The sequence below is a fragment of the Penaeus monodon genome, chromosome 16, assembly GCF_015228065.2.
Source record: "Penaeus monodon isolate SGIC_2016 chromosome 16, NSTDA_Pmon_1, whole genome shotgun sequence".
Classification (NCBI taxonomy): Eukaryota; Metazoa; Arthropoda; class Malacostraca; order Decapoda; family Penaeidae; genus Penaeus; species Penaeus monodon.
In genome coordinates, this window is record NC_051401.1 from 49,957,827 (window position 1) to 49,982,826 (window position 25,000).

Below are 25,000 nucleotides of genomic sequence, written 5' to 3' on the forward strand. Positions count from 1 at the left end.
GAAGACCTGGGTGGTCTTGCATTTCCTTTCCTTGGTATGGTTCCCTCGATGCAGATTCCTCTAACAGAAGGCATGTTCGCATGTCATTAGGAAACTGCAGTCCCTCATCAAGACTAGTCTCATGATCTTGCTCCTCGCTGCCAGAACTGCTGATATATTTCTTCTGAGAGGTTACAGATTTTTTCATAATTGGCCATTCATCTATACAATGTCCTCCAGTTATGCACATAATACTTTCTTCACCCCAATCTGTATTTCGAATTTTGACAGCAGAATCGGACGCCATGGTCATAGGTGAGTGGTTCATCTCCTTCATGTCTTCCAGCGTACGTAATCTTGGTTCTTGAATTGATTCCGATTTGCTAGTTTCCAACTCTTGCTTAGTTTTACTGCTAAGGGCTGGAATGAATGTAGGATTGGTAGGAATTATTTGTGGCATAGCTTCATTTGACAAACCTCCATGGTAATAAGATGTATTTGCACTGGTGACCTGATCTAACCCAGGCATATCACTAGAGGCTGATTTATCTTCACTGAAACTGTAATTTTTTTCCTGAGAGCTATTCCTAAGAACAGGTCCAAATTCTGTTGCTTGTGCCATTTCACGCTCGTGGTCATCATCAGACTCGGAACACTTGTCAGCTACTTGTTGTAAATGGTCATTACAATCTGGTGACTGTTCAGGTGAGCTAGTGACAGCCGAGAGGTCAGCATCTAAGTCTGCATTGCTAGCAGGAAGATTACCCAAGTTCTCTTCTTTGGGAATATTCGAGTCGCATAAATTTTGTGCAAAATACTCACAGTCAATCAGGGCATTCTCAGCTCTTCCCGAAGGGGAATAAATGGTTACTCTCTCCTTTCCATCTTGGGAAGGAGAGTTGGGAGACTGAGAATCTTTGGGCAGAGGAGCAATTTCTATCAAATCATCCTTGCCATTTAAACTATTAGTAACTGCAGTTCCAAAACCAAGCTTCATTTCCTTCATCTTCGTGGGTGAAACGCGTCGATTCAGGAAGCTCATCTGCCTCTTTCTGTTAGCTAAATACCTGTTCATGAGAGATCCTTTGCGAGACAGGGCTTTGCACGGGACAGGGCGGAGTAGGCAAGGGGCAATTTTACGAATGAGGCCAAAATGAGCTCCCTGGCGAACAATAGACGATGGGGAGACCACTGCGGGTGGCAGTGGATGCGGTACCGTGCTTGTGTCACCCTCCTTCCTCATGGAATCAAAACCCTGCAAATTACCATTAACTACTTGGTTGCAATATGGATCTGCCATTGGTTCCTGCTGATGGTGCAATGACTGGGAGGCAGCATTAGTACCCAGCCTGTAAGACGACTGCCTTTCTTCAAGGACAAACCTCTTCACCTCAGCCTCAGCACAGACACTAGGCTCCGGTAGCTCTCTGCAATCCGAGCTCACCTCTGCTTTGGAAGGAGGACTCGCCCTGTTCGTCATTTCCCGCAGATTGTTTCCTCTCTTCTGGTGCGTTTCCAAATGTTCTTCTATGGCTGTAATGCTGTTATCACTTCTACTCTTACCAGTCTGTGAACTCAAGAGAAGCTCATCAGTCTTATTTGTTAAAGGGGAGACATTCTCCTCATCACTACTTTCAAAATCCTTCCTTGTTTTAGAGATGTCATCAATACATTTATGTAAACTTTCCTCCACAGATACAACTGCCTCCTCACAACTCCTTGAATATTTACCCCCATCGACTTTATCTACAGAGTGAAACATGTTCTTGTGTCTTTTCTTTGGCAGAATATATGGATGGCACTTCTGACGCTTCCAACCTGAAGCGCTTCCTACTGTTGGCATCACCGAGGATAGAGGAAAATTACAAGTGCGCTTATTGGTGTTATTATGCAAATCATCATTCCAGTTGTATTTTCCACTGTCTGCGGATTCAGTTTTATTGGAACTTTTCTCACAAGGTCTGTCTGTATCTATGCTCTTGCACGGGATATGCCGTAGAGAACATTTTTCTTTTTCAATGCAACCATCTTCAGTTAGAGGACAACTATTTGGTGTTGTATGCTGCAGGAAACTATTGCTGTCAACTGAGCCCTCAAAAAATAATCCAGACTTTGTCACATTGGAGTTACCACCCTCATCCAAAATGATCGAATCTTGGTTTGGCATTACCTTTGGAATCTGTAAAATACTAATGTTGGTGTCTCTTCCCCATATACTATCTTGTTCAATAGCTTCCTTGCTGGGCATTTCTATTACTTTACCCGACTCGCTTTGTCTTCGCGACCTCTCCTGGGTTCGCACCTGAATGACCCTAGATGCTGTCCTTTGCTTCTGGTCTAACTTTGACAAAATTGCACGAGACTTTCCTCTCTGCTCTGCCAGTGCCCCAGTCCTCACCTGTATGTGGAGAGCTGTGTTCAGATGGTCTGGCTGTAGCATTGTCGGTCTCTTATTTTCTCCTCTTGTTCTGGTGTCTGCTGGTCGGGGACCTGTGACAGCTTGGGACCAGTGATCCCCTTCACCTGGGAATTCAGACTCCTCATTTTTGCAAACGTCCCTCTCTCTGTAGTGGAGGTTGGTTTCTATAAAGAAGGGCAGTCTACTGCAGCCTGGGCCCAAGTCCCTCTGTCTCCACTTGAGGCTTTTTGAGCAATATTTCGCTTTTCCCTTTTGCACCTGTGGGCAGCTGGTATGCGGGGAGCAAACACCTGGCAAATTCATGAAGTGAGAATGGTCTTTCACAACTACATCTGGTGAAGGATGGCCCGAGAGATCGAGAAAGGGAATGCAAAGACCCTGAACATCTTGGAATGCTGGAAGAGTGTGTGTTGGAGTGACATGATGTTGCCAAGGTAACAGTGTGTGGAATGGTACACCGCACAGTGTCTGACACGGCAAGTCGCCTGTCCTCAACTCCTGAGACATTTGAGGGAAGGACAAAGACTGGTAAGGAGAATGAATGTTAATGCTATATGGCTGTACGCAATGCACATAGTGGTTCATGTTCCCTCTTTCCTCAGATGGATATGGCACCAAACTGATTGACTTATAGAGACCAGTCTGAGCTTCCTCTGTTGCCTCCTCATGCTCTCCTCTAATCGAGAGTGGAGTATGCGGCAGATGGTGTGATGTTTCCACAACCTGAACTGGCTGGCCTGGAAACATGCGAGTCACTGGACAAGTAAAAGATGCATAGCTCATTGGGAACAACTTGGTGTGAGAGGAAGAGGGGGATGTACCCAAGGACCTTTCCTCAGATTCTGGAGTAAGCTGCATTCCACTTGGTACAGGTGATGATTTTAAACAGTCTGTAAGAGAAGCAACCCTATCTGGTTCTGAAATCATGGGCTTCTGACTCTCGGATCTGTTGCCAAGATTCTTTCTCAAACAGATTCGTGACAGAGGAATCTGGACGCTGAGAGAGTTCGTTTGTGCCTTCGTACTGGCCGAGTCTTGGTCTAACTGTTCATATCTCTGATTTAAATCTTCACTGGGTTGTTGAAATTTCCTAGATGAATCAAACTGTAGTTCTCCCAAGCCCTTCTGAAACACCTTCAGTCCACCTCCCTTCTTTTCCCTTCTCTTCTTTCCTTTCGCTTTCTCTCTGCGCAGGTGCCTCAGCTGTCTCTGGGCAGCAACGCTCGAATTGCTTCTGGCACGTGCTGCTTTGAAATTCTTTTTGGGAACAAGCTTATCTGACATGTTCTCCCGGGTATTTGTCTGCGATGCGCACGTCGTCTCTGAAGATGTAACATAAGTCTTCCTTAAAGGTGACAGGTGGGATATGGCAAGACCAGGTTTCACTGCCAGTGTCTGACTATAGTGACAAAGACTAGTTGGTAACTGGTCCAAGTGTCTGAGGCACAGTACAGGCTTCCACACCTTCTCAAGTCTCTCCTGGGGTGTTAAATTTGCTTGAGGTTTCTTCCAGCAGCCGAGTGAGGTGCCCAAGGACTGTTCACTTATTGTCTCATCGCCTCGTCCAAAATCCTGGGCAATATCTCCTTCGCTGCCATCCTCACTAGGTAAGGGTGAAGTACATCTAGCAATATGTAGTCTTGTGGGAAGACGTTCCTCGGGCGTTCTGAAGACCTCAAAGGGCGAGAAGGCGTGCCGTGCTGAAGGGGGAGTACCCTCAAGATCTACGCCTGAATCAAGGCGACGCAGTTCCATCTGGATATAACGGAAGAACTCGTCTGAGATTGCTCGACTGGTGCACTCAACGACGCCCTCTGCTGGGTGCTGGTCCTCCAATTCCTTCAGTTCCCTCTCGATGTAACTGACGACATTTTCCTGCATCCAGATGTTGGGGGGTGAGCAGGCTCGAGACACTTCCCTTGCCAGCCAGCCATCCAAAAGTGCCCTATTATGGGGCTTCGTTCTGGTGTCCTCGTTTCCTCCCTCTTGGAAGTCCTTGGGGTGAAAAGAGAACACCTCGTCCTTATACATGTGGGGAGACTGCGGACCTGATGATTCGCTGCACACACTCGACCACTGGTTCTCCCTTAACAGACCTCTCAGTTCGCACACAGGATCGCCTCTGTAATAATTGGCCTGATCTGTTTCGCAAGGTGACAGATCCAGACACTTATTGTGGGAATCCGTTCCCCTTGGCACCACTAAGGATGCCACGCCCTCCATGCCATACCGGGAAGGAGCGAACACTCCTTGCGGGAAGGGTCGTGGCTCCGTCCTCTTCTCTGGCGTCTTGAGAACATCTGCAAGAATTTCATCTCGCCTCCGCCTTCCGAACTCCTCCATGCACTTATCCAAGGAAGGAGAGGAAGAGTCAGGCGTAGAGGGAAATGCATGCTCAAGGGGACGGCGTGCAGGGAGCCAGGGCCACGTTCCCTGGGCGGGCCACATGCCATGCAGCTGAAAGAGACCAGGCGACCGGGATGACAGCAGGCCAGCCAAAGCAAAGGGGCATGCCAGGGATATCGTACTAAGGGCAAGCAAGGAACAATCAAGAAAGGTAGAAAGACAGGATCGTTATTTTGTAAGTTAAGAGCAGGCTGCCATACACTGACGATCAGTAAGACATTTATTACATAGGTTCTACACACAAGCATGCATACGCACGCATGCACCCACGCATGCGCACACACACACACACACACACACACACATGTGCAACCCCTCCCCCCCTGAGAAGCCCCGTGCTCACCTGTTCGTGGCGCTTGAGGTAGGAGAGCCTAGGGAAGGCGCGGTCGCAGAAGGAGCACTGGTAGGGCGTGGTCTGCGTGACGCCCACAGTAGCCGCCGCCTCCACGTCCGTCTCGGAGGCCGAAGTGGGCGTGGCCGACGAGGCGGGCGAAAGGGACCCGCGACCATCGGAGCCCACGTCCCACGAGGACCCGCCCACGCTCACCTCTGCGGGGGACAAGCCAGGATCAGGAGACTGAGAATAAGACTCAGCACTAATAACAACAGACAAAAAATATGGAAAACAGAAACGATCACAAAAAGGGCAATAATAATAACTGTAATAATGATAGCATGATATCTTTAATACTACTACTATTAACGATAATAGTTACAATTATATTAATAATGATAATAACAATATCAGTAATAAAGATGAAGATGATCATCATAAAAGAACATTATTATCCTTATTAATAACAACTATTACAGCTATAATCCTTAATTGATATAGATATTAAGGATATGGAACTACAATAATATTAAGCGGCACACTGGCAAAGCACCAGAGTAATCGAGCAATAATAAACAACAAAATAATGACAAATATATAAAAATTAACCGCACACAAGTGAAATCAAATAGAACCTATATGTAAATGAAGTATCATGAACTACAGAAGAAATTTCCCTCAAATCACGATTCAGTATTAGATGGAATAGTCCCCCCCTTTTATTTCGGCAAAAAGAGTCCATTTTCTCTGACGATTTATTTCTCGATTTCTGATGGGGCATTTTCAGTGACTATTAAATAAGTGATTTTGATTTTTCTCCCAATTTAAAATCCCCACAATAAAGAAAGAGAGAGAGAGAGAGAGAGAGAGAGAGAGAGAGAGAGAGAGAGAGAGAGAGAGAGAGAGAGAGAGAGAGAGAGGGGACACAGCTTTGACACACATCCCACCCTCCTGCCTTCCCTCTGTCCACAGGGAGAGCAGTGAGGGGGGGGCGCACCCACGGGGGCCATGTGTGCTTTGGACCCCTTTTCCTCCCCCTCTCCCCCTGCCACAACACCCTTCACGTGTTTGTCTTCCCGTCATCCTCCTCCTCGTCACCCTCTTAAAAAGAAATAAAGAGAAAACACACACACACACACACACACACACACACACACACACACACACACACACACACACACACACACACACACCTTTCTATCTATCTACCTACATTTCGTACATTTGTACGCATAACATCCCCATACTTCTTGGTCACCGGTACGAACCCTCCTCTTAAAAAATCATCACTGCTTAAATGGCTAAACAAATAACAGAGAAATAAAATTATAACTTTAATGCATCATCATCTCATAAAGAAGATTAAATAAATAATGAAAACTGGAGAACAAAATTCTTAAGTTTCCCTCGCGTCAAAACAACCGCTTGCTGCTGCCATCTCGCGGCCAACGAAGAAAACGATTTTAGGGGATACTAAGATGTAATGGATATATTGCGACCTTTTCTTACATGCTCACTATCAACAAGAGGAAGAGTTACGTTAATAATTCGGCTAATAAGAAATACGATAGATTACCAGGAAAAAGAATGAGAGAGAAAGAGTAATGAGAGATGAAAATGGAGATAGAGATAGAGATAGATAGATAGAGAGAATGAGAAAGAAAGTGTGATAGGGAGAAATGAAGCAATGCCGAAGAGAGAAGGGACGAGTGAGGGAGCAGGGGGGGAGAATGCTCCCCAGGGGAAATCCCTAGACACGGAACGCCCAAGAGAGCGATGCCTGACGACTGACTTGGAAGGAGGAAGAGGACAAAGAGAAGGAATAAGGAATGGTGATAACTACGGTGAAAGGGGAATGTGAGACTCAACTCCATCTATAATGCTCGATCAGCAATTGGTTGCAATGATGATGATAATTAGGATAATTACCCTGTAACAAATATCAATGGGCGGCCTATGTAAAGTAGTTGCGGGTGTACTAAAAAGATCCGAACGCAATAACAAACCCGATCAAGAGGCCAGTTCCTCAAGACCTTCCCTCACAAGCTATAAATCTACTTCCTCTCCGTCTACATCTACGCCACATTCTACTTTCACAAAATCAATTACTCTCAACTACCTTTTTCTACCTTTATTATCCTCCTCTGCACCTCCTTCCCCATCGTCGCCTTCTTCTCAATCCCTCTTTCTCTAGCACTCGCGCCCACGTACCAGTAGGGCCCCATCCGCACGCCCGCACGCCCTTCTCCCATGCCGGCCATTTACGCCCGCGCACATGACGACTGTCTCTCTCTCTCTCTCTCTCTCTCTCTCTCTCTCTCTCTCTCTCTCTCTCTCTCTCTCTCTCTCTCTCTCTCTCTCTCTCTCTCTCTCTCTTCTCGGGTTGTCTCGCCTGTCTGTCTTTTTTCCCTTTCTCTCTCTCCCCATTTCATTCAAGCTCGTATGTATATAGTCCCATCTCTTCCTCTCTTCTCCCTCCCCATTCCTTCTTCCTCTCCCCTCTCTCCCGGGGCGCGAGGGAAGGAAGAGAGGAGAGGAGGAGAGAAGGGAGAGAGGGAGCGGAGGGGAGGACGCCCCTGGGACCCGTGGCGGGAAGGGCGCGGTGCCCCCTTGGGAGACCTTCTGGCAGAGAATGGGGGAGGGAGAGGGGAGAGGGGGGGGGCGAAGGCGCGGGGTGAGGAGGAGAAGGAAGGGGGATATCAACGGGAGGGAGGGGGGGGGGTTGCAAGAGCACCACACACGGAATTACACCACACCGCTATCAGGTGCGGTTGTGCTGTTTTTGCCTGTGGTGACGCTGGGTGAGCGACTGTGCGCCTGGGCGTGTGAACGGGTGTGTGTATTGTGTGTGTGTGAGCGCGCGCACAATTTATCCATGTTCCCAAAGACGCTTCTGCCTCTCTCTCTCTCTCTCTCTCTCTCTCTCTCTCTCTCTCTTCTATATATATATATATATATATATATATATATATATATATATATATATATAATGTTATTTCAAACCCATCGCAAAGCCAATAAAACCAGGCCATACCTGACATTCCGACGAAACTCCTGTTGGCATCAACACCAAACAACAGTTCGACGAGATAAAAACAGTTCTCAGCATACCACTAATCCCGACCATCAAGTGGACAAAGAGAATTAAACGCAAACGACGAAGAAGATAAAGGAGAAAAGCGGAAAAAGTCAGCGAATATGCAAATCGCAGAACCCCACACAGCGACCGGTCCTCGTGGTCGCACAAACGTCTTGTATTAATTGGAGTAAAAAACAAAGCGTTAACCACAACACTTTTAATTCTGAGACTCCGCGCACGCACAAACACGCACGTGAGAACTCGCGGACGAATGAGGAGACAGTTATACATACACATGCACGCAAAAGTGGTCACAGTCTGTCAGTCACACATACACAGACCCATGCACCTGCACACAGACACAGACACATCCTTGCGCTCTTGAGATGTATGTGCGAATTAGCGCGCAAGCACATGCAAATCCTGCCGCATCGATCTCTCCCACGGCCGAAGCGCGACCTTGACTCCGACCAATAAACAAATGAACACTATGAACACGGCCAGTGGGTAGCCGACGTTACGGTACGAAGCACGTTTCGAGTCGGGTCGCGAACCCCCCAGGTCCGCCGCGCCGCGCCCGACGAGGCGAGCTCAGCGGAGGCGCAGCCGGGAGTATTTCGCCGCCAGTTACTGCGGTGTGGGAGAAGCGCCTAATTTATGGGCGGCCATGGCTTGTTACTTGCCCTGCTCTCGCCGCCCGCCCGCCCGCCCGCCCTCGCTCCCTTTCTCTCTCTTGCTCGTTTTTTCTATCTCATTCTCATTCTCTTTCTCTCCTTCTCTCTCTTGTTCTTTCTCTTTCTCTCCTTCTCTCTCTTGTTCTTTCTCTTTCTCTCCTTTTCTCTCTTGTTCTTTCTCTCCCTCTCTCTTTTTAATTTCCCTTTTTTTCTCTTTTTTTTCTCTCTCTCATCTCCTCCTCCTCCTCTTCCACCTTCCTCCCTCTCTCTCCCTCTCACCCCCCCCCCCTGCACACAGGCTCCCTCCACGGGCGCGTCAGCAAAATGGTGTTTCTGTCATATTTACGCGTCGATCAGGACACGCGGCACGCGGGGACAAACACGACTCTTAGCAATGGTGAAATTCCCTCCGAGTGTAGGCGCGGGTATAGGTGTAGGTGTAAGTGAGAGTGTAAGTGAGAGTGTGAGAGTGAGTGAGTGCGAGAGTAAGTGTGAGTGAGTGTGAGAGTAAGTGTGTGTGAGAGTGAGTGTGAGAGTGAGTGTGAGAGTGAGTGAGTGAGTGTGTGAGGGAATGTGAGTGAATGTGAGTGAATGTGAGTGTTGTGCTTGCTTTTGTGCTTGTGATTGCACGTGCGTGCGTCCATAGTTTCGAGCCCTAAGTGCCTGCTATTTCTACCTCCACATACATCACGACCTCCTCCCGCTCCCCCCCTCCCTTCCCTTCCCCCCCCCATCCTGCAGACATTCGAACGGGCGTGATAACTTTGATCCAGACATTACTGCGACACTGTTTTGCGCTGGTCGACACCCCGTTGCACGCTGAAGAGTTGGCAATTGCTCCCAGCCCTTTGGACACAACCTCTTTTTTCCTCTGTCTATTTGTAGGCCTATCTGACCCCCCCCCCCCCCCGCCTCCTTACTCTCTCGTTCTTTCCTTCCCTCATTCACTCCCAGCGTCTCACTAACTAACTCTCTCTCTCTCTCTCTCTCTCTCTCTCTCTCTCTCTCTCTCTCTCTCTCTCTTTGTGAACATGTGCCTATTCTTCTTCTTTTCCTCCTCCACATCTCTCTCTCTCTCCTAATCTTCCTTAGTATTATCATTATCATTAATGAATACTACCATTATCTTTACAAATTTAAATCATTATAAATCAATATTATCATCATCGCCATCATTAACATCAACAGAAATTGAATGAATGCAACAGAGAATTTATGCATAAATCTGGATGAATGAACGAATGACGACCAACGAAAGAGAAAAAAGAAAAAAGAAAAAAAAGAAAAAAAAGAAAGAAAAGAAAGAAAAAAGAAAAAAGAAAGAAACAAAGAAAAAGGAAGAAACATTTGCTTTCAAATCCGGATCGTTAGTAAAAAAAAAAAAAAAAAAAGCTCATTTAATAGGCTTGTCGTTTTTGTTTTCGTTTTTTTGTGGTGGTGGGGGGGGGGGGGGGGGCGCGGAAATGCAATCTCTTTGCTCCTTGTTTGTTTGAATTTGCAATGCTTAATTTTACCGTTTTGATGATAATGAAGATTGATTTTATAAATATTTCATTACAATATCCCCCATTCTCAGTGGGTCACAGAATCGGACGAAATGTAGGCCTAGGCGCACTAAACAGAATCGATTTCAATACGCCGTCAACACTGCCCTGGAGGGAGAGGGGGGGGAGGGGGAGAGGGGGGGAGAGAGAGAGAGAGAGGAGAGAGAGGGAGGGATGGGAGAGGGAGAGGGAGGGATGGAGAGAGAGAGAGAGAGGGAGAGGGAGGAGGGAGAGGAGAGGGAGAGGGGGAGAGGGAGAGGAGAGGAGAGAGAGAGAGAGAGTGAGAGAGAGGATAGAAGAGGGAGGGGGGGGAGGGAGGAGGGAGGGAGGGAGAGGGAGAGGGAGAAGGAGAGGGAGAAGGAGAGGGAGAGGGAGAAGGAGAGAGAGAGGGGGAGAGAGAAAAACATTAGGCTTATGCGAAAAAATATGGCAAGGAATAACTAGAATACATATAACAATGAAAATAACAATGGTGATAATGGTAATTGTAAACAAAATAAATAAATAACATAAAAAATAATAAATATAAATAAATAAATTAATAAAAAAACAACGAAAAAAGCTCTGGAAGCCCAAGCCACAGCCAAAGGCACTACGAACACCAACATCAACACCAATCACCACCAACGCCTCCCCCCCCCCCTCCAACACACCTCCCACCTCCACCACCATCACCACCACCAACCCCACTCCTCATCACCCACGCCCCCCCCACCCCACCCCCCACCCACCGGCGCCAAGGAGCAAGACGCCCATTCCATTCCCTTCACGCCCTCGTCGGCTGAGGCTTGATCACCCGCCCGCCCGCACGCCCGCACGCCCACCGTACCTGTAGCGGCGCCCACGAAGGTCTATTTCTCTTCCCCCCCCCCCCCTCTATGTTGCCGGTTTTCGTCGTTTGTTAAAAAAGGAGAGAATTGGAGAAGATGGTGATGAGGGACTGAGAGGCTATGGTTGAGATTTCTCTTATTGTTCCTGATATATCTCTCCTGTCTTATATTTCTCTTTCTCTCTCCCTCTCTCTCCCTCTCCCTCTCCCTCTCTCTCTCTCTCTCTCTCTCTCTCTCTCTCTCTCTCCCTCTCTCTCTCTCTCTCTCTCCCTCTCTCTCTCTCCCTCTCTCTCTCTCCCTCTCCTCTCTCCCTCTCCCTCTCCCTCTCCCACCCCCCCTCTCCTCTCTCTCCCTCCGTTCCTCTCGAATAAAAACTGGATAAAATATCTCGATTTCACGCCTTCGTTTCCTGACATACAACCCGGACTCTTGTTCTTCTTCCTATTATTATGATTATCTTCATTATCTTTATCTTTATCATCATCTCTTTTATTTCCTCTCTCTCTTCCCAATGCTTTCTTTCCTCGGCTTCCGACTCTTTCTTCATCCGACTCCCCTTCATTGCCCTCTCCACCTCCCTTTCGCTTTGTCCTTTATTCTCCCATTCTGCAACAGCCCTCTAATCTTTTCCTCCTTCCTTCCACTCTCTTCCTCCTTCTCCCTCTCCACCTCCTCTTCATCTTCATCTTCATCTTCATCTTCATCTTCATCTTCATCTTCATCTTCATCTTCATCTTCATCTTCATCATCTTCTTCTTCTTCTTCCTCCTCTTTTGGTCTCCCCAACTTCCCCCGTCCCTTCCTCCTCCTGCCTCTCTTCCTCCGCCTCCTCTCTTCCCCTTCCTTGACCCTCAGCCTCTCCCCTACCCTTCCCCAACTCCCTTCCTCCCCTCCCCCCCTCCCCAACCGGTGGATCTGCCTCCCCAGCCTCCCCAGGTGGGCCGCCTCCCCAGGTGGGCCGCCGCCAGCAGGTGGGCCGCACCGCTCAGCTGGGGAGCGGGTCGGTGCCGGGGCTGCGTATTGATCCCCACCCGCGCCCCGGCCCCTGGGGAGCAGCGCGCCCCAGGGGGACTCCCGCAAGCCGCCACGAACAGGCAGAACCAGCAGCAGGAGGAAAGGTGGGGGAGGGGGAGGTGGAGGGGAGGAAAGGTGGAGGATGGGTGGAAGGTGGAGGCGCTGAGGGAGAAGTGGAGGAGAGAGAGAAGAGGGAAGGGAAGGCGGGAAGGGAGAAGAGGGAGGGAAGGGGGGGGTGAAGAGAAGGAAGGAGGAAACGCAGGCGTGATAAATGGGGCGAGAGAGGGAAGAAGAGGGCGAGGACAGGAGGATGGAGAGGATATGAATGGAGGGAGGGAGGAAGCGGGGAGGGAGGGAGGGAGGTAGGGAAGCGGGGAGAGGTAGGGAGGGAGAAAGAGAGGGAGGAGGGGAGCGAGGAAGGAATGAATGAATAAAGGAAGGAAGGAAGGAAGGAGGGGGAAGGAGGGAGGGAGGGAGGAAGGACGAGAGGCAGGTAGGGAGGAAGGGAGCGAGAGAATGGAGATCCAGAGGTAAACAATGTTGCTTATCGACGTCACAGCCGCGCGGACATCGCGCCGTCAGCCAAAATCGAACCGCTCGGAAACACATACGTACAGAGAGAGAGAGAAAGCGGGAGAGAGAACGGGAGAAAGAGAAATAGAGAAAGGCAGAACAAGAAAGAAAGAAAGCCAAAGAGAGGGGAAAAAGAGAAAGAGAGCGAATGAGAGAAAGAGAGGGAAAAAAGAAAGCAAGAGTAAGAGAGAAAGAGAAAGGCCTGGGGGAGCCAAAGAGAAAGGCCTGGGGGAGCCGTAGGCCTGGGGGAAACCGGCGCCGTCCCCTCCCCTCCAGATGCCTCCCGAGGCAGTGCCGCCAGATAGACAGGCACATATAGATTTAGGGATAGACAGAGATAGACAGACACAGATAGATATATGGACAGACAGACAGAGATAGACAGAGACAGATAGACAGACAGACGCGGTCGACGGAAGGGAGCGCGGGAGATAAGAACGGGAGGCGGGGGGGGGGGGGCGCCGTTCTGATAAGCCGGCCGACTAACAACTCCCAAGAGTGCGCGTACTCCAAGTACGGCACTCCTGGTAATTACCCGTGACCGATAGAGGGAGGGGGAGGGGAGGGGGAGGAAGGGAGGGGGGAGGGAGGGAGAGAGAGAGAGAGAGAGAGAGAATAGGGGAGGAAAGGGGAAGGGGAAAGGCAGAGGAATAAATGGGGAGGGAAGTGTAGGGGAAGAGGGGAAGAGGGTAAGGGGAAGGAGACGGGGAGGGGGAGGAGAGGGGGTAGGGAAGGAGAGGGGAGGGGAGGGGGAAGGAGGGAGAAGGAGGGGGAAGGAGTAATAGCAAGGGGTCCTCTGAAGTCGCCCTTTGCCCTCCATTACCTTGCACCCTTAGGATGTTGATAAGGACAAACCACTGATAACAATATTGACAATAACAACAATAACAATAATAACAATAACAATAATAACAACAATAATAATAATAGTACTAATACTACTAGTAGCAATAATAACAATAGTAGTAGTAATAGTAATAATAATAATAATAATGTTAATAACAACGGTATAAAAACGAGAGGGTGCCCTGGTCCCCGCCCCCCCCCCCCCCCCCCCCCCCCCTCTCCCCCCCCTACCCCCGGTGCCAATATACCTACCACTGCCTCCCCCCCCCAACCCAAGTACCACACGGACGCCCTACCGCCTCCACGACCACCAGCCGACAACCACAACCAGGGCCACCAACACAACCTTACTCGCGGCCACCGACGCAACCACACCTCGGGAAAAGCACAGCGAATGGTGGAGGGCAAGGGGATGACCCACAAACAGAGGCTCTCGCAACCACAAAGACATCAACCACACCAACAACAAACACACAGGTTATGAGCGCAAGATAGTCGCCGGTCGGGTGGGTGGGCGAGTGGGTAGGAGGGTGGGTGGGTGGGCGAGTGGGTAGGAGGGTGGGTGGGTGGGCGAGTGGGTAGGAGGGTGGGTGGGTGGGCGAGTGGGTAGGAGGGTGGGTGGGTGGGTGGGTGATTGAGTTATTGGGTGGGTGGTTGAGTGGGTAGGTGAGCGAGTAGGTAGATGGATGGATGGATGGGTTGATGGGTGGGTGAGTGGGTGACTGGGTGGGTGGGTGAGTGAGAGAGTGAGAGTGAGAGTGAGAGTGAATGAGAGTGAGAGTGAGCATGAGTATGAGTGCGTGCGTGTGTAGGCGGGAGAGAGGAGGAAGGAAAGGGAGTGAGAGTCAATGAATAAATGAGTGAATAAATGAATGCATGATTGAGTGGGCAAGAGTGAGTAACGGAGAATGAGTGAGCAAGTGGATTGGTGGGTGAGTGAGTGAGTGAGTGAGTGAGTGAGTGAGTGAGTGAGTGAGTGAGTGAGTGAGTGAGTGAGTGAGTGAGCGAGCGTGCGTGCATGTACCCAAGGGGATAGCGGGGGAGAGGGGGGAGGGGGGAGGGATACAGGTGGGGCTCGTATTGATCTTCCACCCTCCACCCCGCCCCCCCAGGGGACCTGCTCGGGCCCCGGGGGACGCCGCGACACACGCCGCCCTGCCGCCCGCCCCTGCCGCCCGCCCCATGCCAGACCGGCCCCAAACAGCGCCCAACTTGGGTGCTTTGTCGCTCCCTCGCCTCGTCTCGCTTTTCTCTCCCTTTCTCGCTTTTCTCCCTCTCACTTTCTTTCATTCGCTGTTTTCTTCTTTTATTCTATCCTTTATCTTTCCTTCTCTCTCTCCTTTTCCGATCACTCTTACTTTTTTCTTTTCTTTTATTTGTTTTCCTTTTCCTCCTTATTTCCCTTACTTCGTTTCTCTCCCCCCCCCTCTTTCTCTCTCTCACTCCTCCTCCCTCACTCTCTCTCCCATCTCTCTTTTCACTCTCTCTTCTCATCTCTCTCTCTCACTCTTTTCCCCCATCTCTCCTCCTCCTCTCTCTCACTCTCTCTCTCTCATTTTCTCTCTTTCTCACTCTCTCTCTCTCATTTTCTCTCCCCTTTCCCCCACTCTCTCCCCTTTTTCCTCACTCTCTCTTTCACCCTTCTCTCCCTCCTCCTTTTCCTCTCCTCTCTCTCATTCTTTCCCCAACTCTCTCTCTCTCCTCTTTCTCTCCCTCTCTCTCCCCCTTCTTTCCCCTTCTCTCTCCCCTCTCTCCTCCTCTCTCTCTGTCCTCTCTTCCCCTCCCCCTCTCCCCCCACCCCTCTCTCCCTCTCTCTCTCTCTCTTCCCCCGGTCCTCTCTCTCTCTCTCCCCGGTCTCCTCTCTCTCTCCTCCCGGTCTCTCCTCTCCTCTCTCCCCCGTCTCTCTCTCTCTCTCTCTCTCTCTCTCTCTCTCTCGTCCGCACTCCTTCGCCCCCCCCCGCTGGTGCCGGCCGGGATGAAGGCGCTGTGAAGGCGGTGAAGCCCCTCTCCCTGGGGCGTCGTCTGCCTCTACTGCACCCCAGGGTCCCGTCCCCCTCCCCCTCGCCATCGCCCTCCCCCTCCCTCACTCATCTCCACCCCCACCCAAACACACATGCTCTCTCTCCCTAAGCTGGCTTTTGCACTCTTCTCCCCCCCCCTCCCCCCCCTCATCCTACCCTCTACATACCCTATGCTGAGCTTTGGACTCTCTCCTACTCTCTGCTCTTCCCTCTCCTCCCCCTCTCAACCCGAGCCGCACGCGAGAGATCTCCCCATGCTGGCTTTTGCACTCTTCTCCCCCTCCCCCTCCTTTTTCCCCCCTTCCGATCTCCCCCTCCCCTCCCCTCTCCCCTCTTCCGACCTCTCCCTCTCACCCCCTCCCCTCCCCTCCCCTCTTCCGACCTCTCCCTCTCCCCCCTCCCCTCCCTCCCCTTTCCCGACCTCTCCCCTCACCCCCTCCCCTCCCCTCCCCTCTTCCGACCTCTCCCCTCTCACCCCCTCCCCTCCTCTTCCCTCTTCCGACCTCTCCCTCTCACCCCTCCCCTCCTCTTCCCTCCCGACCTCCCCCTCTCACCCCCCCCCCCTCCCCCCCCCTTTTCCCGCCTCTCCCTCTCCCCCCCTCCCCTCCTCTCCCCTCTTCCGACCTCTCCCCGTCACCCCCTCCCCTCCTCTCCCCGTCTCCCCCCCTGACCAAACTCCCCCCACGCTGGCTTTTTCCCTCCTCTCTCCCCTTCTTCCTTACACCACCTTTTCACGCCCCCCTCCCCGCTCTTAAGCTCTTCTCCCCCCCCCAGCTCCCCTAGCTCTCTCCTCCCCCCCCCATGTATCTCCATTTTACACTCACTTCCCCTTCCTTCCTTTTCCCTTATCCTTCCCCCTTCCGTCCCCAACACTTTCCTTTCGCTCTCCTGCCTTTCCCTTCCCCTTTCTCCTCCTCACTTCCTTCCCTTTCCCTTCCCTTATCTCCCCTTCCCCTCCTCGCTTCTCCCCCTTATCTTCCCTCCCCTCCCCTTCCTTCCCTTCCACTCCCCTACTCCTTCCCCTTCCTCATTCCTCAAACCCCCTCCCCCCCTCTTCTTATCCGGAACCCCCACCGGATGCCCGTCGCCCGCTTGGCAGGGCCTGAGCCACCCGGACAAAGGGACGCGTCGGGTAATATATATAAATCGAATAATCAAAACACATTAACGAGAGCAACCCCCTCCCTCTCCTCGTCCCCCTCCCCCCACGCCCACCGATCCACCCTCCCCCCTTACCCCCCCCCCCACCTTAAACGCAAACATCGATCCTGCTCTTGTCTTACGGAGAGGCAGGGGTGGGGGAGTGGGGGCAGGGAGGAGGGGAGGGAAGGGGAGGGGGTCCGCCGACTAATTGACCGGCTGAAGTGCGGGTTCAGTCCAGAAGGGGGGGGGGGAAGGGAAGGGGAGAGAGGGAAGGAGGGAGGAAGGGATAGAGAGGGATGGCAAGGGAAGGGAGGAGGGGAGGGGAGGAGGGAGGGGGAGAGAGACCCCGTTTTCCGTAACTCGCTCAACGGATACGAAGGGTAGGATGGAGGGGGAGGGGGGGCATGGGTAAGGGATGAGACGCTGAGGGGGGGGGGGGGAAATGTTTCTGAAACGTTTCTGCACACGTTTGATTACGCAGGCGACTTCATCCCCCCATGTATGTACGTATGTATGTATGTGTAGTGAATGTGTGTGTGAATGTGAATGTGTGTGTGTGTGTGTGTGTGTGTGAATGTGTGTGTGTGAATGTGTGTGTGTGTGTGTGAATGTGTGTGTGTGAATGTGTGTGTGTGTGTGTGTGTGTGTGTGTGTGTGTGTGTGTGTGTGTGTGTGTGTGTGTGTGTGTGTGTGTGTGTGTGTGTGTGTGTGTGTGTGTGTGGTGTGTGTGTGTGTGTGTAAGAGAGGGGGGAGGGGAAGGGGGAGAGAGAATGCTCCTCCCTCTCGCCTCTCAGCCTCGATATACCCCCTCCCCTCCCCCTCCGGACCCTTCCAGCGAAGCAGTGAGGGGGAGGCGGGGGAGAGGGAGGGGGAGGCGGGGGAGAGGGAGGGGAAGGGAGAGGGGGAGGAAATGGGGGAGGGGAGAAGAAAGGGGGGAGGAGTGCGCTTCGTTCCCATACATTTTCCGCTGTTCTGACTTCTTTATGTACACCCCCCCCCCTTTTTAGAGTTGGGGAAGAGGGGGGAAGAGGGGGGAGGAGGAGGAGGAGGGAAGTAGCGCGACGGTGGGAAAGGAGAGGGGGAGGGGAGGAAGAGGGAGAAGCGAGGTGGGGGGAAGGAGAGGGGGAGGGGAGGAGGAGGGAGAAGCGAGGTGGGGGGAAGGAGAGGGGGAGGGAGGAAGAGGGAGAAGCGAGGTGGGGGGAAGGAGAGGGGGAGGGGAGGAAGAGGGAGAAGCGAGGTGGGGGGAAGGAGAGGGGGAGGGGAGGAAGAGGGAGAAGCGAGGTGGGGGGAAGGAGAGGGGGAGGGGAGGAAGGGGGGGAGAAGAAGCGAGATGGAGGAGGAAGAAGAGAGATGGAAGATGGAAGATGGGAAATGAGAGATGAGGAGAGAAGGTGAGAGATGGGGAAAGGAGAAGGGAGGAAGGGAAGGGAGGGGGGGAGGGGGGAGATACGAAGCACTTCTGTCAAATGCAACTTACAGACCTGTCCTTCCCGCAAATATAAGCGTGCGTGCGTGCGTGCGCTCGCGGCCTCTGATTGCGAATGGATTTGTTTGTTTGTTTTTAAGGGCAATTCGTTCCCATCTTTATCTGTTTCGGTTTCTTAGGAACAGCGGCTTCATGCACACGCGATAACGCTAATAAGGGCACGGACTAATGAATGAGAGAGATAAGAGAATGAAAGAGAGAGAGAGAGAGAGAGAGAGAGAGAGAGAGAGAGAGAGAGAGAGAGAGAGAGAGAGAGAGAGAGAGAGAGAGAGAGAGAGAGAGAGCGAAAAGCGAACAAGAGTGGGAATGGGAGTGTGCGAGAGCGTGAAAGAAGTGAGAAAGAGAGAGAGATAAATGAATCGACGGACAGAGAGAGATTAAACTATGCAAGCGGGCGCCGGAACCAATCGCTAATAATGAATGACACAGATGAATAATCAACATTGGTCTCGATATAATAAAGTTCGATTCAAACTTCCTCTCTCTCTCTCTCTCTCTCTCTCTCTCTCTCTCTCTCTCTCTCTCTCTCTCTCTCTCTCTCACATACACACACTCTCCCCCCTCCTCTATGTCTGTCTGCCTCAGTCTGTAAGTCTCTCTGTCTGTCTGCCTCAGTCTGTAAGTCTCTCTGTCTGTCTGCCTCAGTCTGTAAGTCTCTCTGTCTGTCTGCCTCAGTCTGTAAGTCTCTCTGTCTGTCTGCCTCAGTCTGTAAGTCTCTCTGCTCTGTCTGCCTCTGTCTGTAAGTCTCTCTGTCTGTCTGCCTCTGTCTGTAAGTCTCTCTGTCTGTCTGCCTCTGTCTGCCTCTGTCTGTAAGTCTCTCTGTCTGTCTGCCTCTGTCTGTAAGTCTCTCTGTCTGTCTGCCTCTGTCTGTAAGTCTCTCTGTCTGTCTGCCTCTGTCTGTAAGTCTCTCTGTCTGTCTGCCTCTGTCTGTAAGTCTCTCTGTCTGTCTGCCTCTGTCTGTAAGTCTATCTGTCTGTCTGCCTCTGTCTGTAAGTCTATCTGTCTGTCTGCCTCTGTCTGTAAGTCTATCTGTCTGTCTGCCTCTGTCTGTAAGTCTATCTGTCTGTCTGCCTCTGTCTGTAAGTCTATCTGTCTGTCTGCCTCTGTCTGTAAGTCTATCTGTCTGTCTGCCTCTGTCTGTAAGTCTATCTGTCTGTCTGCCTCTGTCTGTAAGTCTATCTGTCTGTCTGTCTCTGTCTGTAAGTCTATCTGTCTGTCTGCCTCTGTCTGTAAGTCTATCTGTCTGTCTGCCTCTGTCTGTAAGTCTGTCTGTCTGTCTGCCTTGTCTCTGTCTGTCTGTCTGTCTGCCTGTGTCTCTGTCTGTCTGTCTGTCTGCCTGTGTCTCTGTCTGTCTGTCTGTCTGCCTGTGTCTCTGTCTGTCTGTCTGTCTGCCTGTGTCTCTGTCTGTCTGTCTGTCTGTCTGCCTGTGTCTCTGTCTGTCTGTCTGTCTGCCTGTGTCTCTGTCTGTCTATCTGTCTGTCTGTCTGCCTGTGTCTGTCTGTCTGTCTGTCTGTCTGTCTGTCTGTCTGTCTGCCTGTGTCTGTCTGTCTGTCTGCCTGTGTCTGTCTGTCTGTCTGTCTGCCTGTGTCTCTGTCTGTCTGTCTGTCTGCCTGTGTCTCTGTCTGTCTGTCTGTCTGCCTGTGTCTCTGTCTGTCTTTCTTGTCTGCCTGTGTCTCTGTCTGTCTGTATGCCTGTTCTCTGTCTGTCTGTCTGTCTGCCTGTGTCTCTGTCTGTCTGTCTGTCTGCCTGTGTCTCTGTCTGTCTGTCTGCCTGTCTGTCCGTCTCTATCTGCCTGCATGTCTGCCTGCCTGCTTACCTACCTGCCTGTCTGCTTACCTGCCTGCCTGCCTGCCTGCCTGCCTACCTGGCCTGTGTCTATCTCCTCTCTCTAGAGCAGAAAAGGGAGATCGAGACCGGTAAATAAAGACGTGTGAGCGCGCGCGCGCGAGCACGACGCTCACCCACCTGAGCGTGCGTGTGACTTCGACGCAGCAGTCGAGGGCCATGCGCTGTAAGCCTTAAAAGATGGAACAGAAACAATCTCAATCGTTTAAACAGCGACGTAATAGCAGCGGTAGCAGTAGCAGTACTTCCAGAACTATTAATCATAGAACTAGTAGTAGAGTATAAATATAACAAGGCAAAAGCAACAGCATGGCTGCGACCAGTGACCAAGGACAGGAGGGGGCGCTGGGGGGGTACGAGGGATCTCTCTCTCTCCTTCCCTCTCTCTCTCTCTCCTTCCCCCCTCTCTCTCTCTCCTTCCCCCCTCTCTCTTCTCTCCCTTCTCTCTCTCTCCTACCCCTCTCCTCTCCTCCCCCCCTCCTCTCTCTCCCCCCTCTCTCTCCTCTCTCTCTTCTTCTTTCCTTCTCTTCCTCTCCTTCCTTCTCTCCTCTCTCCCTCTCTCTCTCTCTCCTTCCCTCTCCTCTCTCCCTTCCCTCTCCTCTCTTCTCCTTCCCTCTCCTCTTCCTCCCTCTCTCCCTCTCTCTCCCTCTCTCTTCTCTCCTTCCTCTCTCCTTCCCTTCCCCCCCTCTCTCTCTCCTTCCCTCCTCTCTCCTCCTTCCTCTCTCTCTCTCCCCCCCCCTCCTTCCTCTCCCTCCTCCCTCCTTCCTCTCTTCTCCCTCTCCTCTCTCCCGTCCTCCCTCTCCTCTTCTCTCCTCCCTCTCTCTCTCTCTCTTCCCTCTCTCTCTCTCTCTCCCTCTCTCTCCCTCCTTCCCTCCTTCTCTCTCCTTCCCTCTCTCTCTCTCCTCCCCCCTCTCTCTCTTCCTTCCCCTCTCTCTCTCCTTCCCCCTCCTCTTCTTCCCCTCTCTCTCTCTCCTTCCCCCTCTCTCGCTCTCCTTCCCTCTCTCTCTTCCTCCCCTCTCCTCTCTTCCCCTCTCTCTCTCTCCTCCCTTCTTCTCCTTCCCCTCTCTCTCTTCTTTTTTTTTTCCCTTCCCCTCTCTCTCTTCCTTCCCCCTCTTCTCTCTTCCTTCCCCCTTTTCCCTCTCTCCCCTCTCTCTCCCTTCCCTCCCCTCTCTTCTCTTCCCCCTCCCTTTCTCTCTCCCCCCGTCTCTCTCTCTCTCTCTCCTCCCCTCCCCCCCTCTCTCCCCTCCCTCTCTCTCTCTCTCTCTCCTTCCCCCTCTCTCTCTCTCTCTCCTCCCCCCCTCTCTCTCTTCTCCCCTTCCCCCCTCCTCTCTCTCTCTCTCTCCTTCCCCCCTCTCTCTCTCTCTCTCTCTTCCCCCTCTCTCTCTCTCTCTCCTTCCCCCCCTCTCTCTCTCTTCTCCCCTCTCTCTCTCTCTCTCCCTTCCCCCCTCTCCTCTCTCTCTCCTTCCCCCCCTCTCTCTCTCCTCTCTCCTCCCCCTTCCTCTCTCTCTCTTTCCCCCCCCCTCTCTCTCTCTCTCTCCTTCCCCCCCCTCTCTCCCTCTCTCTCCTTCCCCCCTTCTCTCTCTCCTTCCCCCCCCTCTCTCTCTCTCTCCCTTCCCCCCCTCTCTCTCTCTCTCCTTCCCCCCCCTCCCTCTCTCTTCCCCCCCCCCTCTCGCTCTCTCTCTCTCCTCCCCCTCTCTCTCTCGCTCTCCTCCCCCCCCTTCTCTCTCTCTCTCCTCCCCGCCCCTCTCTCTTTCCTCTTCCTTCCCCCCCCTCTCTCTCCTCTCCTTCCCCCCCTTCTCTCTCTCTTCCCCCCCCTCTATCGCTCTCTCTCCTTCCCCCCCCTCTCTGTCTCTCTCTTCCCCCCCCTCTCTCTCTCTCTCCTTCCACCCTCTTCTCTCCTCTCTCTCTCTCCTTTCTCTCTCATTCTCTCACCCCTCTCTCTCTCATTCTCTCACCCCTCTCTCTCTCATTCTCTCACCCCTCTCTCTCTCATTCTCTCACCCCTCTCTCTCTCATTCTCTCACCCCTCTCTCTCTCATTCTCTCACCCCTCTCTCTCTTCTCTCTTCCTCTCTCACCCCTCTCTCTCTCTCTCATTCTCTCACCCCTCTCTCTCTCTCTCTCTCATTCTCTCACCCCTCTATCTCTCTCTCTCTCATTCTCTCACCCCTCCCTCCTCTCTCTCGCATTCGCTCACCCCTCTCTCTCTCTCATTCCTCTCACCCCTCTCACTCTCTCTCTCTCTCTCATTCTCTCTCCTCTCATTCTCTCACCCTCTCTCTCTCTCTTCATTCTCTCTCACCCCTCTCTACCCCTCTCTCTCTCATTCTCTCTCACCCCTCTCTCTCTCATTCTCTCTCACCCCTCTCTCTCTCATTCTCTCTCACCCCTCTCTCTCTCATTCTCTCTCATTCTCTCTCACCCCTCTCTCTCTCACCCCTCTCTCTCTCATTCTCTCTCACCCCTCTCTCTCTCATTCTCTTCCCCCTCTCTCTCATTCTCTCTCATTCTCTCTCCACCCCTCTCTCTCTCATTCTCTCTCACCCCTCTCTCTCTCTCTCTCATCTTCTCCTCACCCTCCTCTCTCTCTCTCTTCTCATTCTCGCTCACCCCCCTCTCTCTCTCTCCCTTCTCTTCACCCCTCTCTCTCTCACTCTCTCTCACACCTCTCTCTCTCTCTCTCATTCTCTCCACCCTCTCTCTCCTCTCTCTCTCATTCTCTCTACCCCTCTCTCTCTCTCTCTCTCTTCTCTATCTCGTCTCTCTCTCTCTCTCTACATCTCACTCTATCTCTACACCTCTCTCTCTCTCTCTCTCATTCTCTCTCTCTCATACTCTCATTCTCTCTCACCCCTCTCTCATTCTCTCTCACCCCCCCCTCTATCTCTCTCATTCTCTCTCACCTCTCACTCTCTCTCTCTCTCTCTCTCTCTCTGATGGACGAGGGGGGAGAGTAGGAAATAATGAGAGAAGGGAACAAAACGAATCACATTGGAGAATTTTGACATAACGATTTATATCCCATCGCACTAGATCATATAGACCTATATATTAGCCGAGTCTTACCTTTAGCAGACAAACACACACACATTTTCTCAATACCAAACCCTTCACTATCGACTACCCACTCTACACCCCCCCCCCCCCCCCCCCTCTCATCAAAACTATTACTAGTGAAAAATTCTCCTCCCCCCCCCCCGAAAACAGTCGTTTCCGCCGCCAATCCGCTGCTTCTGAGGTTAAAACATACTTATTTGCGGGTAAACGGGTGACGTCGTGTTTACAACGTTGGCGATGTAAGAATTGGCATTAAAAATTGGATATTTTAAATGATTTCCCTTCGTTGATCTTTTTTTTTCTTATATATCTCTTTCAATCTCAATTCGCCAGATATTTAACTTTATGGTTATTACCATTCGCGGGGAAAGTTGAGTGTATTTTACAAAATTTTAGCTAAATATATGCAAAACGCCATGCATGCAAATAAAGCTGCAACATAAATCTAGTGGCAATATCTCCGAGTGCTTTGACAGCTGTTCGTTCACAAATGGTTATGATTTACAGCCATTCTCGCAACAGCATATAATTTATCGCAACAGGTAACTCATTTAATTGAGACAAATTGTAAGATTAACGTCAACACATAACGTCTAGCTTAAAATAACAGCATTACGCTACGAAATATATCCTACATTACGATTATAGCCAAATCACTCAATACCATCAGGATCTGAATTAAAACCAATTTAAAAAACAACTTCTATCACATTAATCAAAACGACGCGGCTACCAAATGGCTCGAAGTTATTATTCACTCCAAAGAAACAGTCGAAATCCTCACGCGATTTACGAGCCGAAATCACACCCTTTCACTCTCTCGCCAGCAAACGATCCCCCTTGCAGACTTAGCCTGCAACATTGCACGTGGTTGCTCACTTACCTTCATGCGCCACACTGCCGGTTCCGCTGCCGGTTCCGTTTTCCTTATTAGCCTGAATTTTCTCTATTAACAACTCCAGCTTGGAACTGTTGCCTTTAAACAGCATCGTACACAAAATTTCATCAAGCCCATCACCTCTTTACGTTTTCCGTGGACAATTCACTGATAAACACAACGAGCAAGACAGTGTCACGATACATAGGGGAAGGAGAGACAAAAGGGAGGTCGAGAGAGCGCGCGAGGGAAGCGCAACACGCACCCTCCTCGCGTAAGGTTTCCCCGTCAACTGAAACGGTGTTGGCTCTTGCACCCATCCTTGGGGAGCCCGGCAGGGGGTGGGAGGAGCTTAGCACCCATCCCGCGCGCTGATTGGTCCCTTAGCACCCATCTCGCGCGGTGATTGGCCCTGTAGCACCCATCCCTCCCGCTCATTGGTCTCCTTAGCACCCATCCCGCTCAGTGATTGGTCCCCTTAGCACCCATCCCGCCCGGTGATTGGCTCCCGCGCGCCCCGATGATCCAACCCCCCCCATTGGCTAATTGCTGCTAATTGCCTCTTGTCTCGTGACGGCAAAAGATCAACCTTACAAGGTGCAAATTGCAAGATTATCGCCGTAATTGCAAGCACGGAAGCAATTTGCAATGAGGATAGCCTGCCATCACACACGAAGGAGCATTGCACCTTGCGCCAGCGTGTGAGCTCCCAAAACCGCCCACGACAACGCTAATAAAAGCTGCGAAGTATCCCATTACCGCACGGACGATCAACCGCAGAGTGAGTTTCGTGCAAAGGGTGAGAGGCGTGCAAGACGGCGGCAACAGGAGCAACAACAGAAGCAACAGGAGCGACGACGGTGGCGGGAACAGC

At 51.6% G+C, this 25,000-nt stretch overlaps 1 protein-coding gene across 2 annotated transcripts in view; it reads right to left on the minus strand.

Annotated features, from left to right (window-relative positions):
- The window catches only part of LOC119582906, a 33,104-nt gene extending 8,674 nt beyond the window's left edge, over window positions 1–24,430 (minus strand). For both annotated transcript variants that reach the window (XM_037931417.1, XM_037931416.1), the window contains exons 1-3: window positions 24,133–24,430; window positions 5,148–5,353; window positions 1–4,855 (exon numbers count right to left, since the gene is read on the minus strand). The exon at window positions 1–4,855 is cut by the window's left edge and continues 767 nt beyond it. In XM_037931417.1, coding sequence (XP_037787345.1) covers window positions 1–4,855; window positions 5,148–5,353; window positions 24,133–24,238 — 5,167 coding nt within the window. In that variant the 5' untranslated portion in view covers window positions 24,239–24,430. The remainder of the gene's footprint in view (window positions 4,856–5,147; window positions 5,354–24,132) is intronic.
- Window positions 24,431–25,000: the final 570 nt, after the last annotated feature.